Source organism: Mercenaria mercenaria, chromosome 3 (genome assembly GCF_021730395.1).
Source record: "Mercenaria mercenaria strain notata chromosome 3, MADL_Memer_1, whole genome shotgun sequence".
NCBI lineage: Eukaryota > Metazoa > Mollusca > Bivalvia > Venerida > Veneridae > Mercenaria > Mercenaria mercenaria.
This window is the reverse complement of record NC_069363.1, coordinates 37,978,124-37,996,992: the sequence shown is the minus strand read 5'-3', so window position 1 is coordinate 37,996,992 and position 18,869 is coordinate 37,978,124. Positions and strand designations below refer to the sequence as shown.

The 18,869-nt window shown below is 34.6% G+C and overlaps 2 protein-coding genes across 5 annotated transcripts in view; one reads left to right on the top strand and one right to left on the bottom strand.

Annotated features, from left to right (window-relative positions):
- LOC128546024 (multiple epidermal growth factor-like domains protein 6) overlaps nucleotides 1-7,847 on the top strand; it is a 39,009-nt gene extending 31,162 nt beyond the window's left edge. For 2 of the 3 annotated variants that reach the window (XM_053538225.1, XM_053538224.1), the window contains 4 exons: nucleotides 424-516; nucleotides 1,471-1,680; nucleotides 3,780-3,919; nucleotides 4,088-7,847. In XM_053538225.1, coding sequence (XP_053394200.1) covers nucleotides 424-516; nucleotides 1,471-1,680; nucleotides 3,780-3,919; nucleotides 4,088-4,246 — 602 coding nt within the window. In that variant the 3' untranslated portion in view covers nucleotides 4,247-7,847. Of the gene's footprint in view, nucleotides 1-390; nucleotides 522-1,470; nucleotides 1,681-3,779; nucleotides 3,920-4,087 lie in introns of those variants that run through there. The other variant, XM_053538226.1, reaches the window with a different exon arrangement.
- LOC123525043 (TBC1 domain family member 2B-like) overlaps nucleotides 7,847-18,869 on the bottom strand; it is a 72,166-nt gene continuing 61,143 nt past the window's right edge. Inside the window, exons 16-19 of one of the 2 annotated variants that reach the window (XM_045303722.2) lie at nucleotides 14,376-14,552; nucleotides 12,578-12,712; nucleotides 10,494-10,571; nucleotides 7,847-9,684 (exon numbers count right to left, since the gene is read on the bottom strand). In XM_045303722.2, coding sequence (XP_045159657.2) covers nucleotides 9,583-9,684; nucleotides 10,494-10,571; nucleotides 12,578-12,712; nucleotides 14,376-14,552 — 492 coding nt within the window. In that variant the 3' untranslated portion in view covers nucleotides 7,847-9,582. Of the gene's footprint in view, nucleotides 9,685-10,493; nucleotides 10,572-12,577; nucleotides 12,713-14,375; nucleotides 14,553-16,199; nucleotides 16,236-18,869 lie in introns of those variants that run through there. The other variant, XM_045303726.2, reaches the window with a different exon arrangement.

Here is an 18,869-nt window from a genome sequence, read left to right as displayed (position 1 = left end):
GTACCAAAGAATGTAAGAATAGAGAAGATGCAGGGAGGCACTCTATGAAGCTGATCTGTTACGTGTTTTAGTCTAGAGAAGAACATCTAAGCTCTAAAATTCATAACCTTGTAAAAACTGTACTGCAAATGTAAAAAGGACCAAACATGTTATTGTGATGCTACCTTTAATGTTTCACCAGCAATGAATGTGTGTATTGTAATATACACGAAATGACTCGATCAAAATGAGTTACCAGCAGGAAATATACTAAACACATCTTTTTCGAGGACCTGTTGTTAAGGACACAGTTTTAATAGCCAGATATTGTCAGTGCAAAACCTGAATTACTAAATACTGAAATAACGTTTGGGCATTAAGTTACCTGTATTTCATACTCCTGTAAACCAGTAACCTGAGCACCCGGCATTATATTAAATGCAGATATGATAGAACTTGACGAGAAACAAAATATAGCCGTATACGCTGGTCCCGGACGAGGACAAACTGCAGAAGATGGAGACAAGATGCCAAAAGGTAAGTGTAACCTGAGAGATTGTCTAGATCTACTATTGCAGTAACTTTGAAGTAGGATTGAAATACTGTGGTAATACTAACTGCAGTCTTTCATGCTATACAATCATGTATGTGATGTTGAAACTGGTTTTAATGTTACCTGTATATTCTGTTGGGTATCTTTAAGCTACTATGAGAACCTTCATTTTGTGGTAAACTAGTGTTAATTGACACAAACATACAGCTGTATCAAGAGTTAGGTATCCTGGCTATAAATTCGTCAGAAAAGAAACAATAACACAACAGAACGGAGACGCATTTGATCTAATAAAAGACAATGAACGTTACGAGAAACTTACATAATGCACTGTATGACAATGACGAGAGCAAGATCAACATTTAACATACTGTTACTAATAATTGGAATATGCCATCCTGTGTCTAATTATTCAAATATTTAAAGGGACTGGACTGATCTTTCTTTAAGAATGAAGTTCTGGTCATATTATGAACTTTAGAACACGAGTATTTATTTATGAACTTAAAAGCATAAAAAAAAACAACAGCAAAAACATGTTCGAGTCTGGAATATAACCCACCCCGCATCGGCTTTCCTATCTTCTTGGCGAAAATTCGTCCTTAACGGCTGTAAGATGCTTTATAGTGAAGGCAGTTTACCTAAGGTACCTGTCAATTTTAAATGGAAAAATTAGTAAAAACTACTAATTCTCATGTGTTTCCATAACATTTAGTCTGCCAGTAACTGATTTCAAAGCCTCCTTGAGGGATATAGCAATAATTTCCTAATATCTGAATTATTTATCGTGCTATGGAGGTCGGTGACTTTAACTGTATTGAAATTAAAACTTTGCAGGAACAACTAACGCGGGTATATTTTAATCTTTTATATCTAGTCAGCTTGGAGTCTTTATCTATTTACCGGCATCTAATTTTATAATTCAAACAAATACGTAGACAAGGGGCCAGGCGAAAAAGAGCAGGAATCCGGCAAGGGGCAACCAACAGATGACAATTCAGGGGATGCAGCAGACAACAAAGCAGAAGATACAGATAAAAAGAACGAGAAATGTACGTCTTCGGTGGTAATTGAAATAGGTACAGGAGGTAGGGTGTTGTCTGTATCTGACGGAGACGAAGCACAGTCACCTACTCTAAACAAGGAAGGTATTAATTTGCAAATTTCAATATAAACCTTCATAAACAAAAAGATAATAAATTTGTTCTAGAAGACGTAAGATATCTTAAAGAAAATCTTAAATTTGTTTTCTACCTTTATAACCTGTTATAATAGTGAAGATAGGCGAGATCCTTGGACTATATAATGAGTTTGCATGTCTGTACTTTACCTACTGTAAAGAGAGTAAAATAATTTGAAGAATATGATGCCATTAAAAAAGCAAGTTGCTGTGTTTAAGTGATGATAGATTGGTGTTGCAGTTTTGACGATGAAACAAGACTCATTAGCGTGGCAATGAGCGGACTCACTAAATTCTGATCCCTGGTGGAGAAGACATTAATGAGATCTCCAAAGAACCACCAGCCAAATATATGAACACCAAATAAATAGTAACAAGAGGGCCATGATGGCTCTATATCGCTCACCTGTTATCACTGCACTTGAGGACAAGAAGGTCCTCAGTAAAAATATTTAAGTCCAAAGGACAGGAACAACAAAGGGAAGAAATTTAACCAAAAAGAAAAAACAGTTCTTACAAGGTACAGATATGTCAAAATGCACCTAAAAATTGGAGGTACCATCCATGTTGTACCACAGAAAAGTGGTCTCGGTTTTTCCCTACGGCCAATAATAAAAAAGTTCCTAAAAATAAGCTATTTATAGTAACGTAAAAGGGAAGTAATTAAAAAAAAATATTGTAAGTGAACACAAGAGGGCCATGATGGTCCTATATCGCTCACCTGTTATCACTGCACTTGAGGACAAGAAGGTCCTCAGGAAAAATATCTAAGTCCAAAGGACAGGAACAACAAAGGGAAGAAATTTAACCAAAAAGAAAAAAAAATGCTTACAAGGTACAGATATGTCAAAATACACCTAAAAATTGGAGGTACCATCCATGTTGTACCACAGAAAAGTGGTCTCGGTTTTTCCCTATGGCCAATAATAAAAAAGTTACTAAAAATAAGCTATTTATAGTAACGTAAAAGGGAAGTAATTAAAAAAACTAATTATTGTAAGTGAACAAAATAAGGATCTGCCAAATAAATCTGTTGACATAAATGAAATTTCAGATCAGTATCTTCATTAGTTACGGAGATATACCCATTTTAATTTGAAATAAAGGGAGGTAATTTGACATAACATCAGACCATAGTTATCTACCCTGATTGGCTCAGTCCAACTTATGACAATAATGAAATTTCAAATAAGTCCTATAAGTACTTACTGATATAAATCCATTTTGATTACAATCAGGGGAGGTAATCAGATATAAAATAACTCTGGAACCTACGATTGGATCTGATTTGTCATGGAATTCAAGATCTATTGTTGCTGAAGATATTTTGGAAGTTTGTATCAAATAAAACCATAAATGAAGTAAATATATGGCTGCAAAAGCCAAAATAGCCAATTTTGGACCTTTCAGGGGCCATAACTCTGGAACCCATTAAGGGATCTGGCCGGTTTAAACAAGGATCCGAGATCTTACGGTGACACAAGTTTTGTGCAGGTTTGATTAAATTCAAATCATAAATGAAGCTGCTATTGTGCAGACAAGGTCAAACTAGCTAATTCTGGCCCTTTCAGGGGCCATTACTCTGGAACCCATAATGGAATCTGGCCGGTTTAAGAAAGGAACCGAGATCTTATGGTGATACAAGTTGTGTGCAAGTTTGGTTAAAATAAAATCATAAATGAAACCACTATCGTGCAGACAATAGATTGTTGACGGACGGACGGACGGACGGACGCACGCACAGACGACGGACGACGGACGAAGGGCGATCACAAAAGCTCACCTTATCACTATGTGACAGGTGAGCTAACAAAACAGTAACTGCTTGTCTTCTCGTGAAATCACTTGTCACCACAATCAATTTTTCAGATGTCTAAACGCTCATTCACCTTAAAGAAAAATTTAAGGAAAGTTATGAGACACGAGGTTTAACGAAATTTAGCGCTGTGTATGTTCTTAAGCTGTTTACTTTTGTAGATATTTAAGTATACAAAAACCTTGCGTTTTATTGAGTTCAAGTCTAATTCAATACAGTGTAGACAGTTTTTGTTTGATATATATTTAAAGTTGAGCTACCTATTGGTGAAGAAGAAGAAAGTATTGAAGACGACAGTGCATTTGCTAACCCACCTCAAAGTCCACTGGGAGAGGTTCGAGCCCCATTAGCTTCGGAGGAAAATATTCTTGCCATCTTAGGTCCTAAAGAGGTATTAGCCAGTTTGTACTTATATGCATTTGAATTGTGAAAAAGTGACGTCGAAAGTCTATGAAAACCATGTTTTAGATAAAAACTCTTTTAAGGACATAAAACAGTTAAAGTAGCACTATTTTGTTTTGTATCAGAGGTCTCACACTTGCAATTAAATTCCTTTCAGATTGAACGAGACACTGCTGATGAGCCTGTGGGATTAGATGAAGAGCTAGCAAAGGAGGAAGATAAAGAATCAAAAAGGTCAAGCAGTTCGTCTAGTTCCAGCTCAAACTCTAGCAAATCTAGCAAGGAGGACAATCATGAGATTGCCACGGAAACGTGACCTTGATATTAACACATCTAGTTACATGTATTTAGAAATTTATACATTGTAACAGGACTGTATAAAAACGTTACGCACTAAAACGACAAAAGAAAATCAAAGAAACATTGAATGATGTATACAAAATGCAATATGCATTTGAATAAGACAGTTGACTTACAGTATGTAAACTGATGTCAAACATCGATAATGCAATGAAGTTTGTTTTGTTATATTATTATTTTGTATGTTTGTGCTATTTTTATATCCTCTGTATTTGTGAGGCAAAAGGCGTTCTGTATGTAGTGGTTTCATTTTTATCTGACACACACTTTACCCAATGATTGGAAGACTACAACAGTTAACAGTTGTGGAGAGAATACTAACGACTGTTATAGAACTTTTTACGTTTTATGTTTCCTCTAGTAGACTGTATTGTATCAAAGGAAAGTGTATTTCTTCTATGTAATTCTGTGTACAGTATATAACTGATGTAAAAAAGATGTCAAACACTGAAACCAATATTTTTTTAACAAGAGCTGTCTCCATAGGATGACACTTGCCCCCGATGGCACTTTGAATGAATAGTTATGGCCGATGTTAGAGTTTAGGACCTTTTACCTACGGACCTGGGTCTTGCGCGTGACACGTCGTCTTACTGTGCCACACATTCATGCGTAGTTATTTTAAAATCCATGCATGAATGACAAAGATATGGACCGGACACGACCATCAATGCACTATCATGAAATATGACCTTTAACGTCTAAGTGTGACCTTGACCTTTGAGCTACGGACCTGGGTCTTGCGCGCGACACGTCGTCTTACTGTGGTACACATTCATGCCCAATAATTTTAAAATCCATGCATGAATGACAAAGATATGGACCGGACACGCCCATCAGTGCACTATCATGAAAAATGACCTTTAACGTCCAAGTGTGACCTTGACCTTTGAGCTACGGACCTGGGTCTTGCACGCGACACGTCGTCTTACTGTGGTTCACATTCATGCCAAGTTATTTGAAAATCCATCCATGGATGACAAAGATATGGACCGGACACGCCCATCAGTGCACTATCATGAAAAATTACCTTTAACGTCTAAGTGTGACCTTGACCTTTGAGCTACGGACCTGTGTCTTGCGCGCAACACGTCGTCTTGCTGTGGTACACATTCATGCCAAGTTATTTGAAAATCCATCCATGGATGACAAAGATATGGACCGGACACGAAAATTGCGGACAGACCGACAGACTGACAGACTGACAGACGGTTCAAAAACTATATGCCTCCCTTCGGGGGCATAAAAATGTTTAAATTTTTATAATTTTATTTTTCACATTTATTCTCTATGCTGGCCTGAAAATGAAACTGACTTAGATAGCTTGAAATATGATGTAGAAATATCACACTTTAACGTTGTATAGCACATGTTTGTAATTTGAATATTATAGGTTTCCTTCAAAAATACACCTTTTTCCTGATTACAGGAAAACAATAGCGCTGAAAATGACAGAGAAGCTGGTGGCAAGAAACCTGTGTACATTGTATTATTTGTTGAATATTATGTTATTTTTGTATTTTGTTCTAGAATACGTGTAGTGGTTTGTCTGATTTGAAAATAGCGTGTTTGTTGTCTGAAGTCAGCTTGAAGTTCATGTGCTATTGTAAATAAGTATGCCCACTGGCAGAATGTCGAGCCCGCCAGCTGTCTAAGTGTGACTTTGACCTTAGACCTAGGGACCTGGTTCTTGCGCATGACACTCCGTCTCATATTGATGAACATTCATACCAAGTTACATCAAAATCCCACTATGCATAAAGAAGAGATGCTCCAGACAAACTTCAATTTGACCTTTGACCTCCAACTGTGACCTTGACCTTTGAATTAGGAATATGAGGTATTCACATGACACTCCTTCTCATTGAGGTAAAAATTTATGCCAAATATAAACAAGATTGTTCCATGCATGTCAAAGTTATGGTCTGGACAAAATCGGACGGAAGGACGCACGCACATACACCGACCCGCCAAGAGTGACGACTTTTGTTTCTACATTAAGGCAGTTTCTTATTATGAATAGCTATTTTTGTTGGCTTTTAACAAGTGATTACATTTTTCTTGTTTTCCTTGCAAGGCAAGTAAATGCCGTTAAGCATAATGCACAACGCACAATTGTTTGTATACATCATTATGTAACATGCAAATCCCAGGACTGTGTATATATATTTCTAGTTTATCAGCAAACACAAAACAAAATATCAAGTTTGTAAAGGGACAACCTATCATTTTTTTATAACGTGAAACAATAAAAAATGTCAATTTATTTTCAATAATTTCATAACGAAGGAAGACGTCTGATAGACGATACCATACATGTTTTCTTACCAGAAATTTTTTACACAAAAATGCAGAGAATGTATAGTGAAAGTTAAGTCTGAAATGAAAGCGAGTATTTAATCCAACTTGAACATTAAAATATAATTCAAATCGTTAAGTAAGTTTACATCTCCAGAACTAAGAATACAACATATTTCTAAAAATGGTTTTCACATTTCTGATAAATACCTTATCACACTTGTTTTCTGTTATAGATTTTACTCATGTAATACATTCTTCAAACACATCTTTTATGACAGTGTTAAATTACACTACATAATCTTGATTTTTTGTGCTTAAGACATAATTTAATGTGTTCTTAAAGTTTTTGATGTTTTATTGAGCTAAACTATTACTTGTCATAATGTTGATGTTTTCTTACATTAAATTACTATAGAAACGTGTATACATCAGAAGTACCCTGTAGTAGCTGTTTCACAAACAACATGTTTTATTGATATATATAATAGAGACAAGCATATCTCATTACAGTATTAAATTACTTTAGCATTGATTTATTCATTGCTTCATGTCATTCTTATTTTGTATGATATTTTGTATGATATACATGTGTCGCATTTTTAATATTGATGACTTTATCAATCAGCTTTAGCTTCTAAGTAAGAATGTTGGAAGGTGTTTATTTCACGCTTAAATTTTCTGACAGATAACAACAATGAAGAGGTAGATGGGGAGCCTATGCTAATAACGTTTTGACAAGTGAAATACATATGGTATAGGTATTATACTTTATCTTTAAACTGACATTCATTGGTGTAGAAATTCTCCAAAAACAGCCCTAAAATGCATGGTATGACTTCATACAGATCATGCCCATCATCAGTTGTAGAACTGACTTTAAAGTTTTAAACTTAAAAAGTGAAATATTCCCCTCCATGGTCCAGTGTGGCTGTCTACAATGTTTTTGTTGAGAGTCGCCGCAAGTGCCTTTCTGCAGATACTTTGGCATGAGAGTTCTAATGGTAACATCAAACAAAAGGATGTCTTGAGATTTCAGAGCATAACCAATGCCAAATATTTGATAAAGCCATCAATGCATTGATACAGGCTTTGCTGAAAATATTAATCCTTTTCCTTTCATTTATGTTAATGCCTTTTTAATTAGAAGCTGTATTGTATTTTGGTTTCAGCATTTTTAGATCATTAAATTCAGATGCTTTGCTTTGTCATTCCTAATAAACATAATTTCTACGGAAATAAGAAAGAAACTACATAATCGCAAATGTTTGTTTTTATTGAACAGAAATTGAGACTTAACCAGTTATAATAAGGTCTTAAAATGTGTACACTTTTTGGCCACATTAGACAGGTGAAAAACATTGATGTGCACATGGTATCTAAGACTATCTTATCATACTTAATAAAGTAACTTACATATTTTTTATTTCAACATTCAGTATTTGTATGCACAATACACATTATCACATTATTAATTTTTGGTCTGACCGAATGAAATGATGCCATGTGTAAATGTCAAATAACCCAGTTGTGAATTCTGTCAAGAACTCGCATTGAAGAATGAATCATTTATATTATGAAGTTTTTGGTATATTATCACCCCTTCCCACTCCCCCCACTCCAATCCAATAAAACCTGTCCAGCCAGGAGACTAAACCAGAAAGCTTCCGTTGACAATACAAAGAGTGTTCATATAGACCTTGGCAGCTTGGTCATTTATAAAAATAGACAAACATTTATATAACAAAGTAAATATATCTCTCACATACCGCAAATAAAAAATACATTTTTAAATAATTTTCAAATGGAACATTGTAGGAAAAACATGGTACAAAACAACTGGCAAAAATGTAACAATTACATTGGTACAATTTAAACAAATTATTGGCATAAAAACATTCTATTGCACATCAGCATCAGTTTCTATCATTTCTTTACATAGAAACAACTAGTTTTGATAATTTTGATAAAAAAATATGACAAAAATGATTATCAGATTTTTTTAATGGAATGGTGTCGTGTACAATTGTCAACATGAGAGACAGTCCGGTAACCCTTAAAACACGTACTTTATACAGTTTGTTTACAAATATTCTAATTTGAATGATTATTTTTAGGTCCATTTGTTTACAAGAAACTTTTCAAAAGTAAATCAACAAGCTTTGAAGACATAAGTAAATATAAACAAAACAACATAATAAAACTATTGCAAAAATATTTTGAAATAATATGTTCTTCAGACATGATATGACAAAAACAGAGAAAACAAAAATATGATGTGATTATGTTAAACACAGCGTGATATTTTGAACATACATATAGCTTTAATAAATCAGCAACTACCACAATTTACACAAGCATGTCATGCAATGTTGTCACATATTTATATCACACATTAACGCTGAGTCAACACGGAGTAACAAATTAGAAAAACAGAAATTGCACAGCATATTTTTCTTGTAAAATAAAACAGCGAGACATCTGTCCCAAATATGATAGCGGAACAAAGGCTATGTGTAATCAAGGCACACAATGTTAACTTTCATAAGAAATTTTTCAATAGTAGTTTTGTAAATGCAAAGTAGTTGATTCCTTCTAATTTACCTATGTTTTTCCAGTGTTAAACAATTCAAAAATCAGATGTTTGATAACAACAGCAATCATAATATTAATGATCTGAAGGATATGTAACTATATTGGCAACAATGAACTATTTGCATTTATTACTGCTCTACATTAGCACCAAAACTGAGCATAAGGATATACATCAAAGGGTTCCTTCCAGTTTCCCAAGAACTTAAGTTTATCCTTAATATTAACCCTTACTGTCTATCACAAATTGCCATAATTAATCTCTTTATCAGAACATTTAAATTCAATGTGCAATTTGCACACCTTTTTCCTCACACTCTGACATATAATGGAAACAGAGTTCAAGGTCATATCTAACACCTCTTCTTTAATACCAATGGAATGGCTATAAAAGTCTAAATTTCAGTTTTCCAGTTCATCTTCACTAAAGTAATCGTGTTCTTGACTTTTCTCTCTTTCTATGCGAATACCGTGTCGTAACTTATCAAGCTCAGCTAACTCCTCCTACAACATAAAATAATTCACTGTTTAACTTGGGTACTTTCAACTAGTTAAGTACTTTGTATCTTGGTAATTTAAGAATTGTTGGGTGGCAGTGACCGGATATATGACTAGTGTATCAGTGCTATACACTGGGCACATTAAAGAACCAGACTATTTGCAAAGAGCTAACAGGCCTGCACCTAAAAAGGATTTCTCTCTAGTCTTTTCTGGGGGCTTTGTCTCACTCTGTCCATCTGGTCAGATCGCTCAGTTTCTGTACTAGTAGAGGATGAACTTCGCCCCCTGTGTGGCTGCGTTTGATATATGTAAAGTGCCTTTGAACGTGTTTGTCATGAAAATCTGGTATAATAATAATAATAAGGCAAAAGAACCCTAAAAAGCTAAAAGTAAAAACGTTTTGCAAAGGGAATGAGGGGGTAGGAGTATGGTTTGGAGTGAATTTAAAGGTGAATGTTGGTATGGTAGGTTAACGTGGTGAAGGGCTACAAGAGGCGAGTGTGTACTATGCGGATACTTAGAAATAGTATGTAGGAACTAAGGAAAGTGATAGTTGAAGAATGACAAACAAAACTTCACAAGAGCTGACTATCATTCCCATTTGCCTTGACTATTCGGGTCCTTAAATACCTGTCTTCCCTCGAACTCCAGTTGATCTTCATGTAAGGTTTAATGATAACAGAGGCAATACTTAATAAGTTATGGTGAAATTGTGAAGCAAGAAATAAAATTTTAACCTGAAAGCCTAAAACATTGCCTTGTAGAGTACAGTAGCCATCCTTATTCACAGAGTTGTAAAGAGAAAAGCATACCTTGATTATATGTAAATGATATTGTCTTCTATTAGCAAGAAGCCTCATTGGAAAGGGATTGATCCAGTTGAAAGCATACTGAAATATAAATAACTGGAAGTTACACAATATGACAGAACGAAAAAAGAATATGCATCTAATCTTCAACATTATAAAAAATACTGAGAAAAAAATCAACAAAAACAGGAAAATCTGAAAAAAAGTAAACAAGCTACTCGATTAAAAAAGACTTTCTTATCATTTATTTACCCACTGAAAGCTTGGACATTAAAAAAATTCAAATCAAAGTCATGATACAGTTAAGGTGAAAATGTGTATTTTTTTTGTAAAAGTAGGACAAAACCTTACCACCATCAATTTGGAAATAATGCACTGATCTACTGAACCTTGTTTTCTTAAGCTGAATTTGTTTTGTATATCAGCTAACTATTTTTTTTTATTTTGTTATACAATGTTTAAAAACGTTTACACAGTTTTTCTTTATTTCTTACAGCATATTAACAACAGAAGCATAATGCAACACCAGAGTTTATACTCTTAGCTGAACCTATGTTGTCATACACATTTGAAATAATTAGGAAATCAACTAATTAACAAATACAAATTTTCTTTGCTTCATTTTAACATAGTTTAAACTGTCATCCCATCCCCCTTGACCACCCCCACCAAAAAACAAGAGGGTCACGATGACCCTGAATTGCTCACCTGAGTAATATAAGCTACATGTTTCAAATGTCAAACTGATGATAAAATATTAAGAATGTCAGTAGGTCACATTCATGGTCAATGAAATTCAGTTTTACGACTGGTGTGCAAAACTGTGTATGTCATCAAAATTTCAAGGCTGTATCTTAAAAAACAAGAAAGTAGGTCAGTAGGTCAAGGTCACAGTCAAGTGACATCATATTACTTGGGGTCATCAGGTAATTATAATTAAACAGTCTTTGAAATAGGATCAAATGATTTTTTAAAGTATTTTTTCCTATATAACTCACACAATAACTAAATGACCCCAGGGCGGGGCCTCTTTTAACCCCAGGGGCATAATTTGAAAAATTTTGGTTGAGGACTACTAAACAATGCATCACACTAAATATCAAAAGTCTAGGTCGTATGGTTTCAGACAAGAAGATTTTTAGTTTTTTTCCTATATAAGTCTATATAAAACTTTGGACCCCAAGGGCAGGGCCTTTTTTCACCCCAGGGGTACAATTGGGATAATTTTGGTTGAGGACCATAAGACAATGCTACAAACCAAATATCATAGGTCTAAGTGTTGTAGTTTCAGACAAAAAGATTTTTAAACTTTTTTTCCTATATAAGTCTATGTAAAACTTGGGACCCCCGGGGTGGGGCCATATTTGACCCTAGGGGGATAAGTTGAACAATCTTTGTAGAGGACTACTAGATGATGCTACATACCAAATAACAAAGCCCTAGGCCATGTGGTTTTGTACAAGAAGATTTTCAAAGTTTTCCCAATATAAGTCTATATAAACCATGTGACCCCCGGAGCGGGGCCATGTTTGACCCTAGGGGGATAATTTTAATAATTTTGGTAGAGGACCACTAGATGATGCTACATACCAGGTATCAAAGCCCTAGGCCCTGTGGTTTTGGAAAAGAAGATTTTTAAAGTTTTTCCTTTCGGTTGCCATGGCAACCAGAGTTCTTAATGGAATTCAATTCTTTGAAAAAGTTTGAAGGGGGCCACCCAAGGATCATTCCTGTGAGGTTTGGTGTAATTCTGCCATGTGGTTTTCAAGAAAAAGATTTTTTTAGAAAATGTTGACAGACACACGACACACGTCACATGACACACAACAAACGACGGACATTGAGCGGTCACAAAAGCTCACCATGTGCCTTTGGCTCTGGTGGGCTAAAAATATCTTACATGGAAAAGAAAAACATTACTGGCACCTTGCAATATTAGGTATGTAGTAATTCTAACATTTACCAACTTTCTGACACAGCCAACTTACCTAACACAGCCAGCTTCCCACCGTGTAATTCTGATTTATAATCTACTAGACTAAGTGTTATTCCTTTGTACTACTGGTAAGTAGTAATTTTATATTTACCCATGATATTTGTTTCACGTTAGTCATTTTCTCGCCTATAGTTCTCAGATAACGATTCAACTGTAACCCATCTTCTTGCTGAAGAACTTCTTGTTCTGCCTTCTTCAAGAAAGCAATGGCAAATCTGAATAGAACCTGAAAATTGAAGTACAATTTAAGTATTGTGAAATCACTTCATTTCAGGGGCATAACATTTTATGCGAAAAATGGCTTTTTCATGGAGATAAAAAATTGTTGATATAAAGTGAATGGGATTCTTCTTTTTTTTCTTTGGGATGGATGTAACCATGAAATCAACGAAAATTGGTCCCTTACAAAAATTAATAATTTCACAGTAGTGAACATGTAATGAAAATTAGCAATTTCCATTTGCGATTTGGCATTACTCTGCTAGTATGTGCTTAAATGCCTAACATGAAAGCATGGAAACTGCCATAAAAGCATACAAAAAATATGTTATCACACAAAAATTGATGACAATAAAATTTTTAGTGTCAAAATGGCTTATTTCATTCTCTAGCTTGTCATAAAAAAGACACAAAAAAAGCAATAATTTATTATTAAATAAAACTATTTATGTGTCATTTAAAAATACATTCTTTAGTCAAACCAAATTTCCTGTTGACTTCTAATTTGTATAAAACATTGTTCCAGTTTTGTAAGGGTGACCAATTAATCATAATGTATTTTGAAATTCTTTTGTTTGTTTGTTTGTTTTGGGTTTAACGCCGTTTTTCAACAGTATTTCAGTCATGTAACGGCGGGCAGTGTTCCTGGATTCTGTACCGGTACAAACCTGTTCTCCGCAAGTAACTGCCAACTTCCCCACATAAATCAGAGGTGGAAGACTAATGACTTCAGACACAATGTCGTTTATCAAATAGTCACGGAGAACATACACCCCACCCGAGGATCGAACTCACGACCCCACGATCCGTAGACCAACGCTCTTACCTACTGAGCTAAGCGGGCGGGCTATCTGACCAGTGCCATTTGTGTTTCATAATGTAACACAAATCTCTCAACGATGAATGAAGGAAAACAATTCACCAGTTTTGTAAGGGTGACCAATTAATCATAATGTATTCTGAAATTCTGACCCGTGCCAATTTGTGTTTCATAATGTAACACAAATTTCTCAACGATGAATTCACCTTATCTTTTGTCAGACTGATTGAATTCATCACATTTTTCATGAAGGTCTCACTACAATCAAACCTGTACACAATGACTAATATTGACAGAGCCAAAAAAAAGTGTTTTTTGTTTGCAAGGTAAAATATACTCCAAATGCTTTAACTGGAAATACATGTAAACCCTTATCATGTTGGACACGACTGATTCTACCTTTGCGACCAGTGTAGATCATGATCAGCCTGTACATCCATGCAATCTGATCAAGATCTGTACTGTTCACCATTCAGTCAGTATCTTTTTGGTAAACATATCCTTTCAACAGTTAACGGTACTGTCAAAATTGAAAAATGGACAAGTTCATTATAGAAATTTTGCAGGGTAAGGGTTAAACATGGGGCATTTAAAGGCAGGTGATGTCTCTTCAGAGGTGACCTTTAGCACATGATTGACTTATTTTGACAAACGTGTGGCAGCTGCAGTTTATTATGAATTATTCAGACAATTTCACTTGTAATAATAGAAATTCCACAACTTGGGAATTTCACCAGAAATATTCTGAACATTTTAAAAAATGAATTAATTTGTATTGGAATAATGCTACTTTCAAAATCAATTCATTTTTAGGAGTAACATGGTACATGATTAAAAAGCTGGTTACTACCTTGCTTCCTTCATATAGGAAGGTATCCCATATACGTAGAAACATTTCAGTGGGTACATTATCCACAAAGACTGTCAGGAACCAGTTGAAGGTGAATAGTGACAAGTCAACATGGTTTGTTTCCAGTTTCGTGTAGACCGATGGCAGTTTATTTTGCACTAAATCCTTCAATACTCTCTGAAAGAGGAAACATTTCTTACACTAAACTCTTAAATACTCTCTGAAAGATGAAACATTTCTTACACTAAACCCTTCAATACTCTCTGAAAGAGGAAACATTTCTTACACTAAACCCTTCAACACTCTCCGAAAGAGGAAACATTTACATTAAATCCTTCAATACTCTCTGAAAGAGGAAACATTTCTTACACTAAATCCTTCAACACTCTCCAAAAGAGGAAACATTTCTTACACTAAATCCTTCAATACTCTCCAAAAGAGGAAACATTTACACTAAATCCTTCAACTCTCTCTGAAAGAGGAAACATTTCTTACACTAAATCCTTCAATACTCTCTGAAAGAGGAAACATTTGCACTAAATCCTTCAACACTCTCTGAAAGAGGAAACTTTTACTCTAAATCCTTCAATACTCTCTGAAAGAGGAAACATTTACACTAAATCCTTCAATACTCTCTGAAAGAGGAAACATTTACACTAAATTCTTCAATACTCTCTGAAAGAGGAAACATTTCTTACACTAAATCCTTCAACACTCTCTGAAAGAGGAAACATTTACACTTAATCCTTCAATACTCTCTGAAAGAGGAAACATTTCTTACAGTAAATCCTTCAACACTCTCTGAAAGAGGAAACATTTCTTACACTAAATCCTTCAACACTCTCCGAAAGAGGAAATGTTTACATTAAATCCTTCAACACTCTTCAAAAGAGGAAACATTTCTTACACTAAATCCTTCAATACTCTCTGAAAGAGGAAACATTTACACTAGATCCTTTAATACTCTCCGAAAGAGGAAACATTTACACTAAATCCTTCAACATTCTCTGAAAGAGGAAACATTTCTTACACTAAATCCTTCAACACTCTCCGAAAGAGAAAACATTTCTTACACTAAATCCTTCAACACTCTCCAAAGAGGAAACATTCTTACACTAAATCCTTCAATACTCTCAAAGAGGAAAACATTTCTACACTAAATCCTTCAACACTCTCCAAAGAGGAAACATTTACACAAATCCTTCAACACTCTCAAAGAGGAAACATTCTTACACTAAATCCTTCAACACTCTCCGAAAGAGGAAACATTCTTACACGAATCCTTCAACACTCTCTGAAAGAGGAAACAGTTCTTACATAAATCCTTCAACACTCTCCTAAAGAGGAAACATTTCTTACACAAATCCTTCAACACTCTCCGAAAGAGGAAACGTTTACACTAAATCCTTCAACACTCTTCAAAAGAGGAAACATTTCTTACACTAAATCCTTCAATACTCTCTGAAAGAGGAAACATTTACACTAGATCCTTTAATACTCTCCGAAAGAGGAAACATTTACACTAAATCCTTCAACACTCTCCGAAAGAGGAAACATTTCTTACACTAAATCCTTCAACACTCTCCGAAAGAGAAAACATTTCTTACACTAAATCCTTCAACACTCTCCAAAAGAGGAAACAGTTCTTACACGAAATCCTTCAACACTCTCCGAAAGAGGAAACAGTTCTTACACTAAATCCTTCAACACTCTCCGAAAGAGGAAACAGTTCTTACACTAAATCCTTCAACACTCTCCGAAAGAGGAAACATTTCTTACACTAAATCCTTCAACACTCTCCGAAAGAGATAACATTTCTTACACTAAACATTTCTCACACTATAAATCCTTCAATACTCTCTGAAAGAGGAAACATTTCTAATACTAAACCCTTCAACACTATCTGAAAAAAGAAACAAGTAGTATTTTTGTACTAAATGCTTCAATACTCTGTGAAAAAAAATCTTAGGTGAGTGGCATAAAAGCAACTACATAGTTATAAAGTAAGTGAAAAAACAGGACTATAAGGATCTTACATGCCTGCCTGTGTAAGACAGGGTTTTCCCTACCCAAGGGACAGTGTGGAATCCATGCTGTCCCGAGGGTTGGAAAAACAGCTGTCTTACACAGGCAGACATGTTAGATCATTTTTCTTGCCTATCACATTCAAAATAGATCATGGAGACAAATAGATTTGGGAATTTCCTGACATTATTTATAAAGTTTATGACGTCACAACAGTGGCAGTACTATGTGACGTCACCTTAGTGCATGCTATTTTAGACAAGGTTTTCCCTAGGGAAAGACAGGAATATCTATCCGCGGCGCGTGCTCGTACAAATGTATACGTTCCCCGCTAGGTAGGCAAGAAAGCCTTGATGACCATAGCTGGCACACTAAACTTGAGAAAGGTGGTCCTTTATTCCATTTTAGCCACTATGACCTTAGTAGCAGCAGAACAGAATTATTTAAACAAAGTTGAAGCAATAAGGTGCATCAAAAGATTTCTCATCCAAACTTTGGACCAGTAAGTGGTTCTTAACTCCCTGAGGCCGATAGCGTGACATACCTGCTGCGGCGAGATAAGAATTACCACCTGACGTCGAAGACATTATCTGATCTTATCACCATCACACTCGCATGCAGTCAATTGAAATCATGCAGGGGAACATCATTTACTTTTGTGTAAATTAATGTGACCAGTTCTAAATTTTTGAGAAATATTTTTATTATGAAAATCATTAAAATAACATTAAGTCATCATTTTATCAGGGTGCCCTTACCTTTCTACAGTTTATTACTTATCTAGAAATAATTATAGCTTAACATATGTGCATTTGATTTGGTCTGCTACTTCAAAGATATTCCAGACAGAATTTGATATGGTAATAATTTAATTAGTAAGTGTTAATTAGTATCGGAAAGTAATAAGCCACTGGAGTAGACAAGTACTGGTCAGGTTTTAATGTATGCATGTGTGATATGATTGGTTGAAGTATGATGCATGTGTGATGTGATTGGTTGAAGTATGAAGTGGGCGTGAATGAAAATGTTGCAGAGTTTAGAGTTTGAGGGGGATTTAGGTTTTTTGTTTTAGGCACCACAGTCAAAAATTAGTCAAAATCGATATTTTAATATTTTAGGCAAGAAATACTTTGGAAACTTTGAGAATAATAAATTATGATGTACTATGAATTGATAAATTGGAATTATTGAAAAGTGATATAACATTATTATTTAGAATGAAATAAAAGAATATTAGAACTCTACCACTTGTTTAATAATAGCTAATTTCCCAAGAAAAATGGACCCCGGTTACATTAATATAAACTTACACAATCTTTGAAGTTTAAACAAACATTTTATATCATATTTCGTCCGTAGCTTATATCCAAAAAGAATAATATTTACATTTCGAAATATTCACAATTTAAAACACCTATTGCGTTTCATAAAAATTTGAACATTTCTGATTTTCTTACTTTTTTCGCACGTAAACACATCATATTCCAATAAATAGATATATTATTAAGGCAGAATATTTAAATCAGTATTACTTGAAATTTATACCCGTTTTTGTGTGAATACCGATGGTTTATTTTGATGTATAATCTATTTCTAAACATGTACACAAATGTTGTGTGACACGCGCTGTAACAGTTAAGTTGCCACATTTTCTTCCATCTTTGAATAATTATTAAATTTACAAACATGCATTTTTACATACATGTTTGTATTTTATGAAACATGTTTTAGTGTGCCATTTTTAACTATTTGTATCATATGCAATTTAAATGTATGAATATTTCAGCCTTCTAAAACTTAACATTTTCCGACCATTCATTTCTCTGATAATGGAATTTCATCGTCGGTCTCAACACCCGACGGAGCTGATATATGTCAGAATCAGCATGATAATGAATATTTTCTTCATTCTAAGAAAGATCTCTGGCCAACGACATTATTTTACTCTTTTGAAAAACAGTATGAACAGTATTTCATTGAACGAAATGCAGCGGAGTTCGTCTTTTTATTTCCTTTACATGACCACACAGTTATAAACTATATATCATTGGAACAAATTATTAGCACAATTAGTAATTATAACATCTAAGAAATAATAACCAGTATGCAAAATAATTTTGCTTTGTCAGATCTATCAAAAATTAATAAGTATGTGATGCAGTTAGCATGATCTCGGTGCCGCGACTATACTCGTCAATCGCCGTCCTGGTGAGTCCTGATAACGCGCGTATAGTTGCATATCAAGGCTACAGGGGTAGAAAATATAGTGCCTATAGTCGCATTTCAGCCCCAGGGAGTTAAGCAGAAGTTTCAATGTTTAGCACGTGCAATCAAGCAAAACCATTTTAACAAATTTGAGAAAAGTCCAGGCAAGAAATGTTTCTGCTTTTATTTAACATTCATCAAAGGGTTCATGATAAGAAATCATTTAAATGTTTATTTTCCACTTTTAGCTGTGGCAACTTCTGT